Here is a 19,552-nt window from a genome sequence, read left to right as displayed (position 1 = left end):
AAAACAGACGACAAGAAACGACCATCCACTGCTCTGTAAAAGTAGTCTGTATCTAAAATTCTACCTCCATGGTCAGAATAACTAACTTTTAATAAAATTGTGAACCGTTACCGTGCAGTGTTACTTAGGACTGAGCAACGCAATCTCCAAGCGGCAGACATGGCAGGGATCTCGATCTACACACACAGTGAATTAGTTATTTCTTCTTGTGTTGACATAACACTAACAACAGGTTGATGCTTTGTTGAAACTTTGTAATTGTTTCACGATATATGACAAAGGCCTACTATATATTAGTAAGTACAGCAGCTGACAGCTGTTCGTTATCCACCACTGCACACCAGACTGTAATGATTGATGATGATGATGTTGCTTTCTTCAAAGTGTTGGTAACTCAGCATGCTCATAATCATATTAAATATTAAGACGTGAGTTTGCAGAGTTCGAGTCAGTGACTATTTACATGTACATCATTGTTGTACACCGAACATGCCTTACAAATTGTGTGGTAAAGAAGGTACCATTAAATAATGGCAATGCACTGCTTGAAACAGTGAGTGGACAAACATCTATCCATGGTTTGGATACATTCAACAAATTAGAAATGGAGGAGTCATCAACTATTATTTCTCATCAAACACAAAAAGGAGACGATGTCAATGGTCAACCTCTGCATCAACCCGGAAGAAACTGTTTAAGATCACCACATGATGTTTCCACCAGTAACAAGGGTGGACACAAAAACATACAGCCGGAGGGGGTCTCGCAGGCTGTATGCATTATGGAGGAGATCATGAACCCATGTCAAAGTTCATGTGTCAAAACTGAGACCTTACCATTACATTCAACCAATGAGGAGACAAGGATAACAGAGGTCAGCCCGTTGCCATGGTTTACAAACTATGACAAAGTGGAACAGGCGGTACAAGATTACGAGATTGAAACAACTTCTAAGTTTTTGATTGGAAATCCAGACAGAGACTTTGGGAAGTCTTTTGGTATGAATATTTTTTCGAAAATTTGGTTGAACATTTATTCTCAATTTCTTGTGTTGTGGTGCGGGCAATTTCATCATTCCGAGGGAAATTTTGGCCCATTAAAGGAACACGTTGCCTTGGATCGGACGAGTTGGTCAAAACAAAAGCGTTTGTAACCGTTTTTTATAAAATGCATATGGTTGGAAAGATGTTTTAAAAGTAGAATACAATGATCCACACAAGTTTGCCTCGAAATTGCGTGGTTTTCCTTCTACTGTGCGAACTAACATGGTCGGCCATTTATGGGAGTCAAAATTTTGACCCCCATAAATGGCCGACGTGTTAGTTGACGAGGTAAAAGGAAAACCAGGCATGTTTGTGTGGATCATTGTATTCTACTTTTACAACATCTTTCTACCCATATGCATTTTATAAAAAACGGTTACAAACGCTTTTCAAAGACCAACTCGACCGATCTAAGGCAACGTGTTCCTTTAAACAACATTTAAATCATGAATACTGAAACAGTTTGGTAAGTTACAAATGTCACAATTTAACTAGTTGCTATAGAGGGTTACGTTATCGCAACTACAATTTAACTACCTAAAAAACTTTCTTCAAAATCCTCTCCCATTTGTAGAAATTTTGGCTTCCCGAAACTAACATATTGATTATTTTGTTTATCTTTACTTTCAGATGAAATAAAGCACTCCCATCACATTCATTTAAATGGCGGTGGATTCGACAATGAAATTTCTCCCAAACTCTTGTTGGATGGGATTCCATACATCATGATGGGCAACAAGAAACTCACATGTCACCACGGAAAGCCTCATCCCAACTCTGTCAAGAAGGTATAAAGTGTTGGTTCGAGTCCCGGTCTTGACACCCAGTGTCCTTGAGCAAGATACTTTACCATAATAGATGGATTGCAGTAAGCGTCATCGACCGCTTTTGATGTTTTAACAAGGGAAAAGTGCATGCGCAGCGCGTACACGCATGCACTTTTCCCTTGTTAATACATGTACATCAAAGATGACGCATACTGCGATGACGCATACTGCCATCCATCAATTGCTTTGTCCTTCAGTAGGACTGGTGGTTCATGTAAAAGAACATAGAACACTTCTGGTGTTAGAGAAGGGGTTAACCCTAGTGTTTCTGGTTCACATACATGTAGCAAACATCCTTGTTTGCAGGTTTCCTCACGTTTTGCTAGCTACAAGTTCACTTTTGAGGCATCCTTGGTTTCAATACCAAACTACAAAGTACTAACAATAATAATATAACATAATGGTGGCTAGATCAAGGCACTTTACAAATACCTGAGCACCTCTAAGACAATTCCCCTCACTTTCTCAACTCCCATGTTGGCAGACAACCCCAAGCTGATTAAATTAACACATACAGGCAGACAGGAGTTATAAATTGAACACAATACCCTCTCGGCCCTCTTAGGTTCCCATAAATTATACACCTGGGCGGAGAGAAGCAATTATGCCTCATCATTGGCACTTTTGTCATTACCTGGGAAAACCCATAGTCAAGTGATTCAACCATCAACTGAGTCTGATGCTGTAGAACGCTTGACCACGACATACCACAAATTATTCTAGCCCTGACCCCTTACCTTTAACTAGCCCAAATGTCTGTATAAAACCCAGTGATGGTAACATCAGGAGGTCGTTTAAAAACAATTGAGATAAACAATTTTTTTGAATCGAGATAAAAATTGTTGGTACTGATGAAACAAAATGAGTTTTGCTCACTTTCCTGCATACCTACAGTATGATCATTATTGAAACAAACTTGCGTAAATGTAGCTGTAAAAGATTCCTCTTATTTACAAGTGAATATTTGATATTTATTTACAGACCAAAAGCAAGCGACGCCTTTGCACACAGGCTTCAAAGAAAGTTGGATGCCCTTGTCACATCACGATCCGGCATGTCATGCTGCTGCCAGACTTCAAAGTAAGAACTTACTAAAAAAAAATTGAACTTGCAAGTTTGATTTTGAATAACGTCCAGTACAATAACTCATGTTTATAATAATTCACGAAATAATAAACAAGTAGTGAACATTCAAACTGAAAGACAGCGTGGCTATAGACCTTTATCATGGCGCAGCCATCTTGTTTTTTTCCCATCGATATATCAAACCGAAGCTGGAAGGACAAAATAGTCCGGTTCCTATTTGCAAAATGATTATTTGCATTCATTATTGTTATTTGATTCAAGGAACATGACTGAGATGGTGGCAGCATGATATAGGTCTTTTATACATAGTTAGGCCTTCACACTCTGATTATCTTGAGATCTTGAGTCTAATTCGCTTGCCCGCTCCGCCACATTCTCTTTGCTGCATCAATTGTTATTGAATTGTGGACCTTCTACCACTTAGTTTGTTGCAAAGTGGTACATTACCATGCAATCTTAGTGATCTAGTTGGTAAGACACTGCTCTAGAATTGCAAAGGTCGTGGGTTAGAATCCCACCCGAGTAATATGCCTGATATTTGGTTCACAGACCTCGGGCAAAATACTGAGTATACAAGTGCTTACACAAATTCAGTGGAATGGGTAAACCAAATTTAAAATTCTGTATCCCCATGCAAATTTCCATCTATTATTTGTCTCTTACTGAAATAGTTTGATGTCAGCAAACTGACCGAGCACAGACGGAGGGAACTCTCAAAGCATATCAAGTCAACTATGAAGGAAAAGGGAGTGACGACTGAGTCTCGATTCTATATAGAGTTTCCTGACGTTGACAGCCACAGAAATCATCCTCTGGGAGAGGTACTGTTATCATTTGTAAAATGTCACCCTTTGTTGTATGCATTAAGTGGGTTTGTTTATTTTATCTTGTACATTACATCTGCTCAGAATATTAGTCAGTATGTATCAAGGTAATGTTCTAGGAACACTTTTCACACAACTTTTGATATCAATCCTCCCTTTTAAATGCAAAGTATGTCTTTGTTTTTTTTGAACCGCTTGATTGTTCTAATCCTTCATACAGTAAAACTAATCTATGAAAATTTCATTTCAAAAGGGGGTCACGTTTTGAGGTATTGTTGAAATTATGGAGTGATGATGTCTCTCTAGGAAGAATAATCCGTAATTGGAATACACAATCTGAGAGATGTTACGGTCAGTAATACTTATCAATTTCAAATTATTGGGGATAAAACTGATATATAACACTTGTCCATAACCACATTACTTAAAATGTAAAATGTTTCTCAAAATGCTTTACTTCTAACCGAGTAAGTTTTTTTGCCATTAACTTTAAGTGTGATTACCAAACTTATACCTTCCCTTTAAGTTGAGGTAAAAATGTCAAAACTTTTTATTTTTCACAGGCTGCTGGCGTCAAACAACCAATAGACAAACGGGTCAACGAAAAAATGCTGCAGCTCATCAGCAATGGAATGAAATCCATTCCACTGATCGAGCAATCCATCAAAGAATTTGTCAAGGAGGAACTATTTCAGGATTCTCCATGCCCGCCACATTCAAACCGCCGCTTCTTCCCAACGCAAAAGGACATCGCAAACCGCATCTTCAAGGTGTCTGCGAGTTCAATCTCATCCAAATTGAAGATAGACAAGCTGGAGGAGCTGGTGTATGGCTTGCTGGAGGAGCGAGCCAATAATGGATTCGTTTTCTTTAGGAGTTCTGTTGGTACTGACGATTCGACGTTAGAGTGGTCTGACAAAACACAAGAGTGTAGCACAATCAATCAAAAACATCACAAAATTAATATGGATTCCACCAAAGACCAGAGATTTGACTCATCGACTGAAGGCTTACTCTTTGTGTATCAGACCCATTCTCAAAGACAGCTCTTGGCTCGTTATGGTTCGGAGCTAACCTTCTTGGACGCAGCGCATAGAGCAGCTGACTATGCGGTACCACTGTACTTCCTGCTTGTGCATACAAATTGTGACTACCAAATAGCGGCGATGATCGTTATGGAGAGAGAATCGGCGAGTGATCTGGGGGAGGCGTTAGCGGTCATCAAGAAAGACAACCCTAGCTGGAGACCTCAGCAGTTTGTTGTAGATGCTTCTAATGAGGAGATTCAAACAGTGGAGAAAGTGTTTCCAGGTTAAGTACAATGCATGCAATGTTTGAGAACTTCATCGTGTCAGTGCAACAAGGTTGTAACTAGACCAGAAAGCTCTCTCAAACACTCTAGTTATTTTAAACATGATACAACCTTTCATGCTAAAACTTCAATTCCATGAATACGTTATTAGGAGCTATGTTGCACCAACCGGATGATTTATCCTAATTTAAGGAAATTTGTTTCATGTCTTGTTTGTCTCTCTTTTCCTTCAGTAGATAAAATAGTCTGCTCACTAGTCTGTGTACAAATCTCCATTATTTCATTTTGGTGACAATGCAAAGTTTTACTGCATTGAATTTGTCTCGTTCCAGCTTTCAAGATCTTTGTTTATCAGTATGTAGAATATCCATGATCTTCTTAAACACAGGGGGAAAATCTAGTAACAACCTGCATGTGTAGTCGTATAATAGTTACTGTACATATGTTATTTCAAGATAAATAAGTTCATACTTATGACCAACCTGAATACTGTCAATTGTCATTGTCATCATTCAATTTCTTTACTTGTACATCTGCATGTTTTTTAGAGTGTCGAGTTTTCATCTCTGACATCCGACGTGAGCAAGCCTGGGAGCGCTGGCTATCCAACCCAAAGCATGGAATACTCAACTATCAGCAGTTGCTCTGTAAGATGACGGCGGTTGCAACGGCTCGTACTATAGATAGCTACCAGGAAGCCATGGACAAACTGAAGGAGGTATCGAGCAAGGCTAAGTTAAAGCTGATGCGAGCGTGGTTCCGGGAGAAGTGGCTTTCAAACATACAGGTACATGTGCAGGCCTTGTAATAACCCATGGCACCCACAGCAATTGCCGTGGTGCACTTTGCTGTGGTGCCCAATACAAATTTATATTTTCCTCATTGAGTGCCCCTTACAAGAGGACAGTTTCCAAGAGGACAATGCCCCATCAAGAGCGAAGTTCAAGCTGCATGTCTTGTAAGTTAAAGCTAATGCGAGCTTGGTTTCGGGAGAAGTGGCTTTCAAACATACAGGTATGTGAAGGCCTCGTAATAACCCACGGCAATTGCCGCTCTGACTGGGCAGCACTGGTTTTGCGCAGGAGACAGTCGCTGAGGTCAAACAATAGAAATGTGCAAGTGTGTACGCACCAAGTACAACTCTCAGCCAATGATACGTCTTCCTTTGACCTCTGTGAGGGTGCTGTTTATTTTTGTGACGTCATACACAATGGTCCTTTGAAAAAGACATCTTTCACACTGTTACTGTGGAGAGGCTAACTCCAGCCTGTCTGACGGGACAACTTTAGGTGAATTTACTTTGTGAAAAGCCGGCAGAAAATATTTGCATAACGCAGCTACAAAAAGTAATACTTTAAGTCAAACAGAACAGCTCATATTTCAGTTATAAAAACACCGTGTTGAAACCAAATGGTTTAATGGCTGTATGTTTAATTACAGAGATGGGCTTACGTTTTCCGGCAACAACGGCAGATGCTTCCACTAATCATGAACAATGGTATTGAGGACCAGCGTGAAGCAATGAGTTATAATTTCATCACCAGTAATCGCAGCTACCCACTTCACAATTTGCTGAGCCTACTGGTTAACACCATACTGCCTGATTTATATGCAAGGTAAAGAGTCAGATAGGTCACTTATAATTAGTGCGGATTCATTTGTAAATATTATCATATATTCTTTTAATGAAACCAAGGTTGCCTCATAAGTGAACTTAATCACTGTAGCTCACACGCCTGAGGAAACAAGGGTGCTTACTATTAAACCAGAAACACCCGAGTTATGTAACACCTACTATCGTACAATAAGTGTTCTTGGTTATCGAATGTGCACTACTAATCCTAGCACTACTACTAACCCTAGTTATTATTATACAATAATGGTTATGAAACAAACGCTGCCTCAATAAGTAAACTTTATCACTGTTGTTCCCAAGGCTGAGCAATCCGTGAACCAAGCACTTGGGTTAACCCCTACTCTTCCACAATAAGTGTTATGGGTTCTTTTACGCTCAAAACAAATGGTAGTACATGGGATCTACAGTTTAATGTCCCATCTGGAGGGTGAAGCAATTATGGTATAGTATCTTGCTCAAGGACACAAGTGGTATGACCGGGTCTCCAACCCACAATCAGCTCATCAGAAACACTAGGGTTGAGTGGTTTCAACCACCCTGCCAACCATGCAACGATAATGCAATGTACCATGATGCAGTTAAGCCTTCAAGCCGATTTACGTAATTATTTATATTTACAATCCTTACAGATATGTGGAGGTGAACACAGAATGGAGCACCAGCACCAACACCGGTGTACCCCCACTTCTCTACAACCGCCCCAAGCCCTTTATCGACCACTGCCAACAACGTATAAAGGCCAAGACACTGACAAAACAACAGTCCCCCAGCGAGCTTTTCCACAGCCCCGATCATCCCAACGATGGCAACGTGGTAGACCTCAGCATTCCATCCTGCTCCTGCCAGGACTTTACAAGGTCTGGTTATCTTTGTGAGCACCTTCTGGAGTGTATCACCAACAAGAATGAGATGCTGTGGGAGAGGTTGCCGTCATCTTACCTCTTCAGCCCCTTCCTGACGGTGGACGAGGGGGCGGTGGTTGGGGGCGGGGAGCAGGTCTTTGGTGCAGTTGATAATGACGAGGAAGAGGAGTGTGATAATACTACCTCTGGGCTGTCCCCTGAAGAGGAAGCTACCTCCAACTTAGAAGGTAATGAAGAAAGGCCCATCGGGTCTTGACAGATGAAAAATTATTCAATACAGTTCACCAGGATTTATGCACAATATGAATATCGAACGAGAAACTACCTGTGCTATTGCCCATAGCAGAATGTATTTTCTATTGTGGTGAACTACAACACCATTTGAAGAAAGGCCCATGGTGGTCTGAACATATGACAAATTATTCAATACAATTTATTCAGATTTGTGCACACATGAATGTTGAATGACAAAAGAGTAACTGGTCCTTCTTGTTTGACATTAGAAACTGAACGTCAAACGGAAAACCAACTGTGCAATTGCCCATAGCAGAAACCATTCGCCATTATGGCCAACTGCAACACCTTTTCCTTGGGGCGCAATATCACTTATTGATTTATGCATGGCCAGTCTCAGCTAGAACCTTCTCTTATGCCATGCAAGGCTTCATGGATTAGTCTACAAGCACAATGTACAATATTTTAAATGGTTTTGAGGGATATAAGACGGTGATAAAAACAATTTGTGGTCCAGTGGTTAGACTGCAGGACTTGCAATCACAAGGTTGTGGGTTCGAATCTTACCAAGCTAATTTCACAAGGACTAGAATAAGTATTGTTGTCTAGTATCTAAATCTTGATTTGTGCAATTCATAATCAAAGACATTCGTTAAACCAAAGTTTGAATGATAGAGATTGGCTGTGCCAGCTTGGTGTTTATACCCCCCTTGTGGGAGTTTACCGAGTTCCCTTGACGGGAAGATCATCTAAATAAACAAAAAACAAACTCCTATCACTTCAATGGACCATTTATAAGATTAATAAAGAAATATGTTTTATATACAGCAATCCTTGCAGCCGTTGAAGCCCAAACATCATGTACTACATCACATTATGATTCTCCACTACAAGCATCCACCACCCCAACCATTGATGAAGACACATCCTACAACCAGGAAGCAGCACGATGCCAATTCATCGCTAAGCAACTCCTAGACCTCACACAAACCATAACAGACAGGGAGGTACTTTCAGCAGCACTGATACACATGGAGGCATCACTAGCAACCCTTAACCAAGCCATTCCACCGGGTAAACTAAACATGACCGACCAACACGCAAGTACAAACTTACCAATACACGTCAACAGAGGGCGACACAACGATGATGAGTACGAGTCTCCTCTGAAGAAGCCCCGTCTTTTAGACGATGCTGTTGAGCATGATGAGTTGGTGTTGTTAGGAAATCAGGTAGTGGATTCTGAAATCAGCATTTGTGGTAATGAGATTGTAGAGGGTTACGAAGTCTGTTCGGAGAGCTTGGATATTCAAGAAAGCATCGTGACAGAAACAATTGATCTCCAACACGGAGCTGTGTTCATCTTAGATCCATCAGGTGTTATGAGGAATTTGAAACTACCTGCTAAGAATACATAGTAATAATAATAATTAAACCTTTTTTAGAGCACATAACACAGAGCGTTCCTGCATGACTCTATGCGATTTTACAGAACAGAACACAAGAGAAACAAGAAATGGTGCACTTGGTCCTTAGTAAAATAAAGTTTTACAAAATGCTGAACAGGTGTCCACATGAGACAGAAGGATTCAAAATGATTGCATGGAAGGGTTCATTTTGTCAAATCAACCACATAGATTTAAAAGTTTGTGCAGAAAAGATTGTAAATTATTTAAAGTATCCTTTCTTGTTCAATTGAAAACCACAAATTTGCTACTTGAAAAAGGGTCACACAACACCATTGGTTACTACACCGTAGCATTTAAACAAGGGTACTGTACAATCCTGATGCAGTTGGAAAACAAAAACAAGTAATTGCAACTAGGTCTTGTGCCAAGACTAACAATACACCAGCTTACCTGTGAAAATAGTGAAGGCATTTAATACAAACAAGTTGAATAACCCACCGTTCCAACTGAAAATTGGCACATTTAAAGTTCTCTCAGTTTCGGATGTTTGTGCAGTGGTTTGATCAAATAATTTGTTTGATAATAAAGCCTTTGTATCATGCCTTTTTTTATATGTCAAGTTTAATACAAATTGAGAACTTGTAAGAACAATTTTGGTAAAAGCAGCAGCACTATAAATACTGTGCCAAAGCCAGTAGCAGGGTTAAGTGCCCCACAGAAAAAAACAAAAACAATTGTTGTTACACTCCGTAGGCCTACTTGCTTTGTACAACGATCTCCTTCTCATTATTCTATAATTGATTAATTTAAAGGTCTATGTACTTTTTGTACACAATGTGCACACTAAACTGACACAGTTTGAAGATAATGATAGTAGAAAGCTTCCCTGAAAAATATTATTTGCTGAGGTGCTGTAGTTTTTGAGAAATGAGTAAAACAACGTCATGAAAATAATTTTTGTCTCGGTGATCATGAGACGAAAATTGTTTTAGCATGTAAAAACGTATGTTAAAGACATTGATTTACTCATTTCTCAAAAACTACAGCATCTCAGCACCTAATATTTTAAGGTACGCTTTCTACTATCATTATCTTCAACATTGGACATTGTGTTTTGTGTTGCAAAAAGTACCCAAATCCTTTAAGCTTGTTTTTTTATTCTGAACATTAAAATGGCACAAAAAATAGTATTTGCCCCCATCCCCAAAACCCAGCCCACCACCAGAAAGCTGGCTACGCGCCTGAATAAATACACAAAATATACTGTTAGTGTTATGAACGTATTTAAAACAAATAATGACAAGTGTGAAAGACAAAGACATAAAACTGACATTTTATTAAAATGAAAAAAAATAAAAACGAAAATACATTGAGGAGAATTTTGTACTTTTAGGCCTATACAATTTTTACAAAAATAAAAAATATTTCAAGGTTTATTATTTTGTTTCAGCTGATCCTGATCATATTTAACTAATGAACAGAAGTAGGGTTTGGGGTACTTTTTGTAACACAATGTTACAAAAGATTTACACTAAAGGCAGTGGACACTATTGGTAAGTACTCACAAGTAATTTTTGTCTCAGTGAGACGGAAACCGTTTTAGCATTTAAAACGCATTTTCGTGACATTTTTTACTCATTTCTCAAAAACTACAGCACCTCAGCAAGTCATATTTTTTAGGGAAGCCTTCTGCTATCATTATCTTCTAACTGTGTAAGTTTAATGTAAATCTGTCGACATTGTGTTTTGTGTCCTACAAAAAGTAGCCAGACCCTTTAAAACAAATAATGACAACGAATGAAAGACAAAGACATAAAAAGTACATTACACTTGAACCGGCGGCCTCTGGAAACAGGCTGGCAGTCTACTATCTGAGCTATCAAGCCCTATATTGGGGGTGTCTTATTTTGTCAATATGTTTGTTTTATCTACAATAAAACAAGATAAAAAAATATATATGAAGAGATTTTTTGTAGTTATTTAGTACCTGTTTTTATCATAATGTTCTAGGTAGTTACAGAAAGGCCTCGCCATTTTACAAATTAAAAAATGGAAAGCTTGAGATTAATAGATAAAGTTTATTATTTTTTTATAGCTTTCCTTCCCTTACTTATTTTGATTTCCTCCCATTTCTTAAAAAGTAAGCCATAGTACTGACTCGAGTCATGAGATGTTTATCATCCACAATAAATCTGGGTTTTAACGCCATCTTAGAAATCAGATTCCCTACATGCGGTTGAGTTTGCGAGTTTAGGCAGCACGCGCATAGATAAACCAACACCTTATTTACTTTTATTTACAGGCCTTCGCTCTTGAAGCGACACAGCAATTCCCTCTGGCAAGGGGAACTTTTATGAGGAAACTAATAAATTTGTATTGGTACTTTGCAAAGGGCACAGAGCAAAAGCACAGGGCACCATGGCATTTGCTCTGGGTGCCGCTAATTTGAGGCCTTCATTTGGACTTCCGAAAATGGAGGATCATGAGCAAAATGCAGCAGCGCGTGATGCCGAAGCGAGGGCGCTATTTAGACCGCGTATTCCAACCATACCATGGTGTGACCATCTTGTTTCTTTGAACTGTCATGGACCAACCATGGGCAGCACACCGTTATAAAAACTTTCGTCACTAACCCCTGGAAGGGATGTACTGAAAACCAACGCTGATTGGCTCATGAAATTAGTTGTATGCATTAGATGTAACGTGCGCTTGCAAGTAGTTTTAAGATATTTGCATCTTGATCATGCCCGCGCTTTTATGGCACGAACACGTTTTTTAAACCAAAAACAAAAACATTTTATAAGACGAAAGACATGCGTGCGCTCGTAGAAAGGATTGATTACAGGAGTTCATTAAAATGTGCTAGATTCTAGCACATTTTAATGAACAAATTCAAGGGGTTATGAACGAGCACGGCATGCTTGGAAAAAATGGCGCGTCAAGATCAATCACCCCTGGGTTGCTGTGCTTGGGGCTAGAGATGAGATGTGTGTAGATGAAAAAGTGCAAATGTATTTGCCACTGTGTTTTCTTACATGGTTTGAACAACTACTACTAAGTTGAAATGGATAAAAGCAAAATAAATGTTAGGACTTACTTTCGCCCATTTTCAAAAAGTAAACCAAGCAATGAGTAGTACTGACGCTAAGGGGTATTTTTATTTAGATTTTTGCCAAAGTCTTAACTAAACTGATCATATGTAGGGTCAGCCCTCTCGGAGGGCTCCTTCTTATGCATGTCTATTTTAAATATAAAAATTGCTTACAAAGTGTTAAAATAAATTCTCATTTGGTCTTAAACAAAAATAATTCTTTCTCAGTCACAGACTGTAAGGTCTTGGTCTCATTCTCATGTCTCAAACACAGAGCTCTTTTTGGTCTCAGTCTCAGGCTATTAAGGTCTGGTCTCAGTTGTGAATAGGGTCTCGGTTTCAGTCTCAGACTTGGTCTTGGTCAAGTTCTCAGTCTTGGACTGTAAGGTCTTGGTCTCGGTATTAGTCCATGACTGGAAGGTCTGGTCCTGTCTTGATCTCAAACAAATATGTCTCAGTCTTGGACTTTAAGGTCTTGGCTTCAGTCTCAGTTTTAGACTGTGAGGTTTTGGCTTTTTTCTCAGTCTCAAACATTGAGGTCTCAGTCTCAGTCTCCGGCTGTAAGGTCTAGGTCTCAGAAGATAAGGTGTTGGAAGATAAGGTTTCGGAAGATGAGGTCTCGGTTTTGGTCTTGGACTCTGAGGTCTTGACTCCAACACTGGCATGAGGTCAGTTAAAATCCAAGGACATGATTACCTTTAACATAAAGCAAGGCCCTACTTTACCTTTACACTACTCTGGGGCAGCAGACAAAGACATAGACATTTCATACTGTGCAGTGCTATTAGCACTAGTTGGGGAGTTGAGTCCAGTAGACGAAGTAACCCCTTCCATCTTGTGCGTCTTATCAGAATGGAATGCAGGCAGTTGGCAGGTTCGGCCGCAGCAGATACGCCGCCAGCAGGGTTCCATCGCGGTGCGTACCTCCTCTCGTCTGAAGCAGAACATGATGCAGATAACCACACCCTACGCGCATGTAAAGAAAGTATTAACAAATAAGTCAGCATTTTTTCTCTCCGTCCGGATAACACTAAGTTAGACCTACTTATGCTCAAACAAGAGGTCTCTGACATTGCTATTGCCTAATGTTTCCCTAACAAAGAATTTACATTCCAAACAAACCCACATACTTTATAAACAAACTCCCATAATTCTGTTTCTTATTCATTTTCCTGGCATTTTTCCTGATAACAGCCGAGTCAAATGAAAACAATGTTAATCTGGCCGTGGTGATGGTTGTACAGAATGGTCTCTCTACAGAGTTGAACTATCAAGAGTTTATGACACTTTGAGGTTAGGATATACATATTTTGCATGAAATCAAATTCTTATTATTCCAAAAACAGTCTGCAAGGATGAATTCTTTCCCATCATTTTATAGACACTGAACACTATTGATAATTGTCAAAGACCAGTCTTCTCACTTGCTGTGTCTCAACATATGCATACAAAAAAAAAAACTGTGAAAATTTGAGCTCAATCGGTCACCAAAGTTGCGAGATAATAATGAAAGAAAAAACACCCTTGTCACACGAAGTTGTGTGCTTTCAGATGCTTCCGAGACCTCAAATTCTAAATCTGAGGTCTCGAAAATCAAATTCGTGGAAAATTACATCTTTCTCAAAAACTATTCCAATTCAAAGGGAGCCGTTTCTCACAATGTTTTATACTACCAACCTCTCCCCATTACTTGTGACTAAAGTAAGGTTTTATGCTAATAATTATTTTGAGTAATTACCAATAGTGTCCACTGCCTTTAAGCATCTTCAATTGTTTACCTGCAAGGAGTTGGCCAGGCAGAAGATGAGCTGGAAGGCAGACCTAGCATGAGAGTCCCCGATGGCCAGGAATCCAAAAACCCAAGTCAAGCCCATCAGAGCCGAGATACCGATGGCATTCTGGAGACGTTTGGAGAGCTGCTGAGAGCGAGATGCTTCTTGGATCTTAAGAAGGCTGCGCATGACCAAGATGAAGGTGATGATGTTGTGAAGGAGGATGAGGGCAATTGGAACGAGGAGACCAAGGTACATTGCCAGACTCGGTTGAATAAAACAACTGTTGATGAAAAGAAAACACAGACCCACAACAACAGTTTTGAGACAATAATTTCAATCAACTAGGTAACAATAAAACTGATTAAAAACAAAATGACTGTCCTTACCTTGAGGTTTACGTTTTTTTATCACTATTAAAATTAGTGGCAATAAAAATTGTTGGTTATTGAAGCTTACATCATACTTTCGATACACCATTTTGAGAAACATTTCACTTAAAAATAATGTGGTTATAAACAAAAATGTTATGCCCAAGAAGTTGAATCTAAGCAACAATACTGTCAGTTAAGTTTCTCAGATTGTGTATTATTATTGTCTTTGCGGAACATATTCGCTCCAGATTTTTGGCAAATATCTTTAAAATGCGTCCACATTTTCATTTGAAATTGTCAGTATACATCTTCATTTATATAAGATTAAAAGAATCAAACAGTTAAAAAAAAAGTTGTATTTTGCCTTTAAAGAATTTATTAATAGATTAAACAAAACATAAACAAGTTTAACACCCTAAAGATTTGAAAATAAGTTTTCCATTGATTGATTAAAGGAACACGTTGCCTTGAATCGGTCGAGCTGGGCTTTGAAAAGCGTTTGTAACCGTTTATTATAAAATGTACATGGATAAGATGTTGTAAAAGTAGAATACAATATTCCACACAAACATGCCTCGAAATTGCACGGTTTTCCTTTTACCTCGTCGACTAACACGGTCGGCCATTTATATAAATGGCCGACCGTGTTAGTTCGCACAGTAAAAGTAAAACCATGCAATTTCGAGGCAAATTTGTGTGGATCACTGTATTCTACTTTTCAAACATCGTTCCAACCATATGCATTTTAATAAAAAAACGGTTACAAATGCTTTTTACAGACCAACTCGTCCGATCCAAGGCAACGTGTTCCTCTAAATAACAAGATAACATCAACGCAAACAAAATAATTCAACTACGGGCGCCAATAGGCTGATTATGGTAGAGAAGAAATTGCCCTTTTTTGTTGAGTCACAGCACCATGGTGTAAGCATGGAGTTTTTTCTGATGGTGTCACGGCAGATTAAACAAATACTAGTCTTTTCATCATGCTGATGTGGGAACAAATACAGTTTTACTCACTTGTGTTCGCTGCCATAACAACTTGTAGCGGATGCTAACGTTATTGTCACAACTATCAGTGGAGACCCTGAGGAGAAATTAAAGAACAACAAATAAATTATTTCATTAATCTTTTTGTTTATTTCAATTTCTTTTGGTTGTGAGAACTCTCATAAAAACCCAATGGAGAGAAGACAAGGACATAAGTTAGAAACCCATAGAAAGATATTTTAGTAGGTCCTTATTACAGGAAAGTGCAATTAAAGACAGAGCCCAGGATAATACATTAGTTTTGTCTTTACCAACTCACACCTGTTATCTCAATGTAATTCCTTGTCCAAACAGTGAACCCTGATACTTATAACTGGATCAAGAACAAAAATGTACTATCTTAATGTAAAAGAGTGAAAAGCACTCTTTTTGAAGAGCCATATGAGGGACAACTGTTTTATGAGTTCCATCTTTTTGAGTTATTTTCCACTCTGTCCTGGAGTGAAACCCCTCTTAAAGAGTGAAATAACCACCACTCTTTTAAAGTGCTATTTGAGGGACAACTCAAAATGTAAAGAGTGGTGTTTTTCACTCTTTCACATTTAGAGAGTAGTGGTGCTAACTGCCCCAGCCAGATTAACTTGAATAAAAGGGTAGCGACGAGTTCTTACTCGGCCGTTTAAAGCCGGCAGGGTTGAATTGCCATGTGATAAATAAAGGCCAGAGAGCCGAAGCCAGGTTTTAAACGGACGTTTAAGAACGAGTCACTACTCTTTTATTCCCATTCATCAATGCCCTTTTGTGAAAAAACGTTAAAAAAATACAATTACAGACACTTTGACAGTTGAAAATTTGAGGTTTGAAATATTTTTTTCAAAATCTTTGTGAAGAGTCTGTTGCGCGTGGGTTGTGTGTACGCCCGCGCACTTAAAAATAGATAACGCGCGTGCACTTAGAAGTAAGTTACGCGCTGTTACTAATAGCTATGAATTGCGTTCCGCATGATAATCTTGTGCGCCTGACACGCGGAAGCCAGTCGGTTATAAACACTGGTCATTATCAACCATTTAAACACCCCACATAACACGCTCTCCACCAATAGGAGTAGAGAAACTGTCTGGGGTATTTATGAATGTTCATTATTAAGTTAATGACCCAGTGACAATGTAAAAACTGTGCAGACCCAAATAAGGCAAAGCATTGAAATAATTATAACAGACACTGAATAATTACCTACTGGCACTGCCTACTGATAGAATATTCATAAGGTACAGTAAACTTTTATTAAAATCACAACTACTGAAGAGGGAAATACTAAATTCACATGTTTCCATGAGGTTAAATTCTGACACTAAAAAGGATTTCCTGTAATGAATAAGGTCTGAAGTTACTCACCCCAAGCAATAAGACAAGCTTTGAGCATATATCTTGATGTGTCTTCAGGGAAGACCTTGACAGTGCTGACATACATGTTCCTGGCCTCCACAGCCATCCACATCATTGTGGTCAGGGCCAAGTAGTGAAGTAATGCTGCTACAAAAGCACAAGCACCTCCTGAACCCTGTCAACAAAATTAGGCAACACAGAGTAAGGATCAAACAGTATCTTCTCACAGTCTTGCTCTAGAGATGTAGAGCAAAGAGCCATTTTGATAGCTTTATTTCACGTACTGCATCTCTTTGGAACCCCCTGCCTGGTGCATGTTTCCCTCCATCCTATACAATCTATACTGTTTTAAGAGGATATCAATTCCTACCTTCACCTCCTCCAAGTTATTTTCATGAGAAATATTTGTGTGTGTTTTTTTTTTCATTGATCTAGCTGCTGCAAAAAGGGGTTTAAAGTCAAGTTGTTTATTGAATTTACATCAATACACCTCCTTCAGTGCTTTTATTTACCCCTATCTGATGTTATTTATCAGGAAGAAAGTTATCAACATTGAAAATGTCACCCCTGTTGGTCTGTTTTGGCTTGCTTCTCCATAATATTATTTCTGACAAATGACTCATCGAGCTTGATTGGATCACACATTTTGTCCAAGAGCTCCTCAAAATTGATTGTGAATTGTTCTGGAAATTCACATCATTGCTTACTTACCCTAGCACTGTCAATTCCAGCGATGAACACGATATACAACAACAACAAGGACACACAAAAGTGGATGAAAATCTGGCGTGATAAACCAGTCCGCAATTTTCTAGATTCAAAAACAATTTTTATTAAACAAGTTAGTAATCAAAAAGACAAACCCTCTGTTTGTAGTAATTATACATTGAGGAATTATAATATTTATTAAATATCCACTGCGTAAAAAAAAAACTGAGTAGAGCGTAATGTGATGTGACAATATAACATAGCGCTCATTTGCGTTGTCCAGTGATGTGATAGCCGTTGAAGTCTGCTAATATACATTATCTTTGACTTCAAAAGCCCTACTCTGCGATCTGTGGCATTCTATTTAAAGCCATTGGACACTTTCGGTACAGAAAAAAAATTAAAAGTTCACAGATTTACACATAAGTTACAGGGTTTACAGAAGGTAATGGTGAAAGACTTCTCTTGAAATATTAGTCCATGAAATGCTTTACTTTTTGAGAAAACATAAAAACAATATCAATTCTCGATAGCGAGAATTACGGATTTATATTAAACACATGTCGTGACACGGCGAAACGTGCGGAAACAAGGGTGGGTTTTCCCGTTATTTTCTCCCGACTCCGATGACCGATTGAGCCTAAACTTTCACAGGTTTGTTATTTTATATAGAAGTTGTGACACACGAAGTGTGGGCCTTGGACAATACTATTTAGCGAAAGTGTCCAATAGCTTAAAATGGTTATGTTTTGATGAATTTTGTCTTAATTATACTAATAATAATAATAAAAGTGGATTCTTATATAACGTACACATCCGTGACGCTACTGGCGCTGTTATAAATATACATAAATTTTTTCAAATCACATCAAATGTACTCAGTAGAGACACAAATACAAATTTTCATATAAAATCAAAAGTATAATGGTTTTCACTACAAGCACATTCTATGCATCATGCATTTTTTATAGAAAATATAACTTCTTTGAACAAATTAAATGTTTGAAGTTATTTAAAGTTTGAGAACAAAGTGCCCTTTTTATTTATTTAGACCATTCTTTCTGTTTGATCATCACCCAGTGCCCAGACTTTAATTGCTAATCTTTATGTGAAATAATATTTTCAGAAAAATGAATACATGGTTTTGTTTTAGCGTTATTTTCAAGAAAATTAAAGATGCTATGTCAGATTTTTGGCCCCAAACATTAAAAAATAGATTTTTTTGAGTGAATGGTATTTCAAAGAGTGTCACCCGCTCTAACTTTTACTTTTTATGGTCAGGAACCATGATAAAAATTTAAAACATTTCTTATAAAACACATAAGAATTGGTCACGTGATATATTGTCGGGATCCCGACAAAAACTAATTTTGAGCACTTTATTTCAATGCTACTAATAATTGGCGGACTTTTTCGAGCAATGGCTCAAATGAAAACTTGTAACTTTCTCGACCCCCATCAAAATACCTATTGAATTTTAAATCAAAATTTTTGAGTCAAATTTGGCAACAAATCTGACATAGCATTTTTAATACATGGTTTTGTTTGAGAGTAGTAGATCTTTGAACCTCTTATTTGAGCAAAAGTAGTTCAAATATTGCCGCCGTTTTCAGCCCCAATGGACATTTTGGTACAAGGCGTTTGCAGCCACTATGGTCCCTCTAAAGGAATAATGAAGGAGAAACAATCCAAGTAAAAAGAACAAAATAATCTTACTTTATTGAGAGGTAGATGATCAAAGTTGCACCCAGAGCAATGATTGACAAGACAATACCAATCTGGCTGATAAAATCAAGAGCGAGCTCAAATTTATCATCTGTTTTTGTTTGTCCATGCACGTCCTGAAAATGAACAGATTTCACAAATTCAGAGATTAAAACAATTTTAATGATTATTAATGGCTTCTGACTGGGACCCCCAAACAAAGATATTGACTAATAGGGAGACTGTCTACATAAGGCTCAATAGCTCAGTTGGTAGAGCACTCGTACTTTAAT

General features: G+C 38.4%; 2 protein-coding genes across 5 annotated transcripts in view; one reads left to right on the top strand and one right to left on the bottom strand.

Annotated features, from left to right (window-relative positions):
• Positions 1-10: 10 nt before the first annotated feature.
• LOC139949635 (uncharacterized) lies at positions 11-10,095 on the top strand. Its single transcript, XM_071948079.1, has 9 exons — positions 11-998; positions 1,674-1,831; positions 2,852-2,950; positions 3,628-3,777; positions 4,344-5,091; positions 5,641-5,879; positions 6,533-6,708; positions 7,358-7,818; positions 8,654-10,095. Exons 1-9 carry the CDS (start codon positions 464-466, stop codon positions 9,241-9,243), a joined length of 3,156 nt encoding a protein of 1,051 aa, XP_071804180.1. The 5' UTR covers positions 11-463; the 3' UTR covers positions 9,244-10,095.
• A 184-nt stretch (positions 10,096-10,279) lies between these two features.
• LOC139949633 (uncharacterized) overlaps positions 10,280-19,552 on the bottom strand; it is a 60,352-nt gene continuing 51,079 nt past the window's right edge. For all 4 annotated transcript variants that reach the window (XM_071948075.1, XM_071948078.1, XM_071948076.1 and 1 more), the window contains 6 exons: positions 19,272-19,396; positions 17,559-17,658; positions 16,857-17,022; positions 15,492-15,558; positions 14,104-14,380; positions 10,280-13,291 (listed from right to left, as the gene is read on the bottom strand). In XM_071948075.1, coding sequence (XP_071804176.1) covers positions 13,058-13,291; positions 14,104-14,380; positions 15,492-15,558; positions 16,857-17,022; positions 17,559-17,658; positions 19,272-19,396 — 969 coding nt within the window. In that variant the 3' untranslated portion in view covers positions 10,280-13,057. The remainder of the gene's footprint in view (positions 13,292-14,103; positions 14,381-15,491; positions 15,559-16,856; positions 17,023-17,558; positions 17,659-19,271; positions 19,397-19,552) is intronic.

The sequence above is a fragment of the Asterias amurensis genome, chromosome 17 (genome assembly GCF_032118995.1).
Source record: "Asterias amurensis chromosome 17, ASM3211899v1".
Lineage (NCBI taxonomy): Eukaryota > Metazoa > Echinodermata > Asteroidea > Forcipulatida > Asteriidae > Asterias > Asterias amurensis.
The sequence above is the reverse complement of the archived record's forward strand: the minus strand, read 5'-3'. Positions and strand labels throughout refer to the sequence as shown.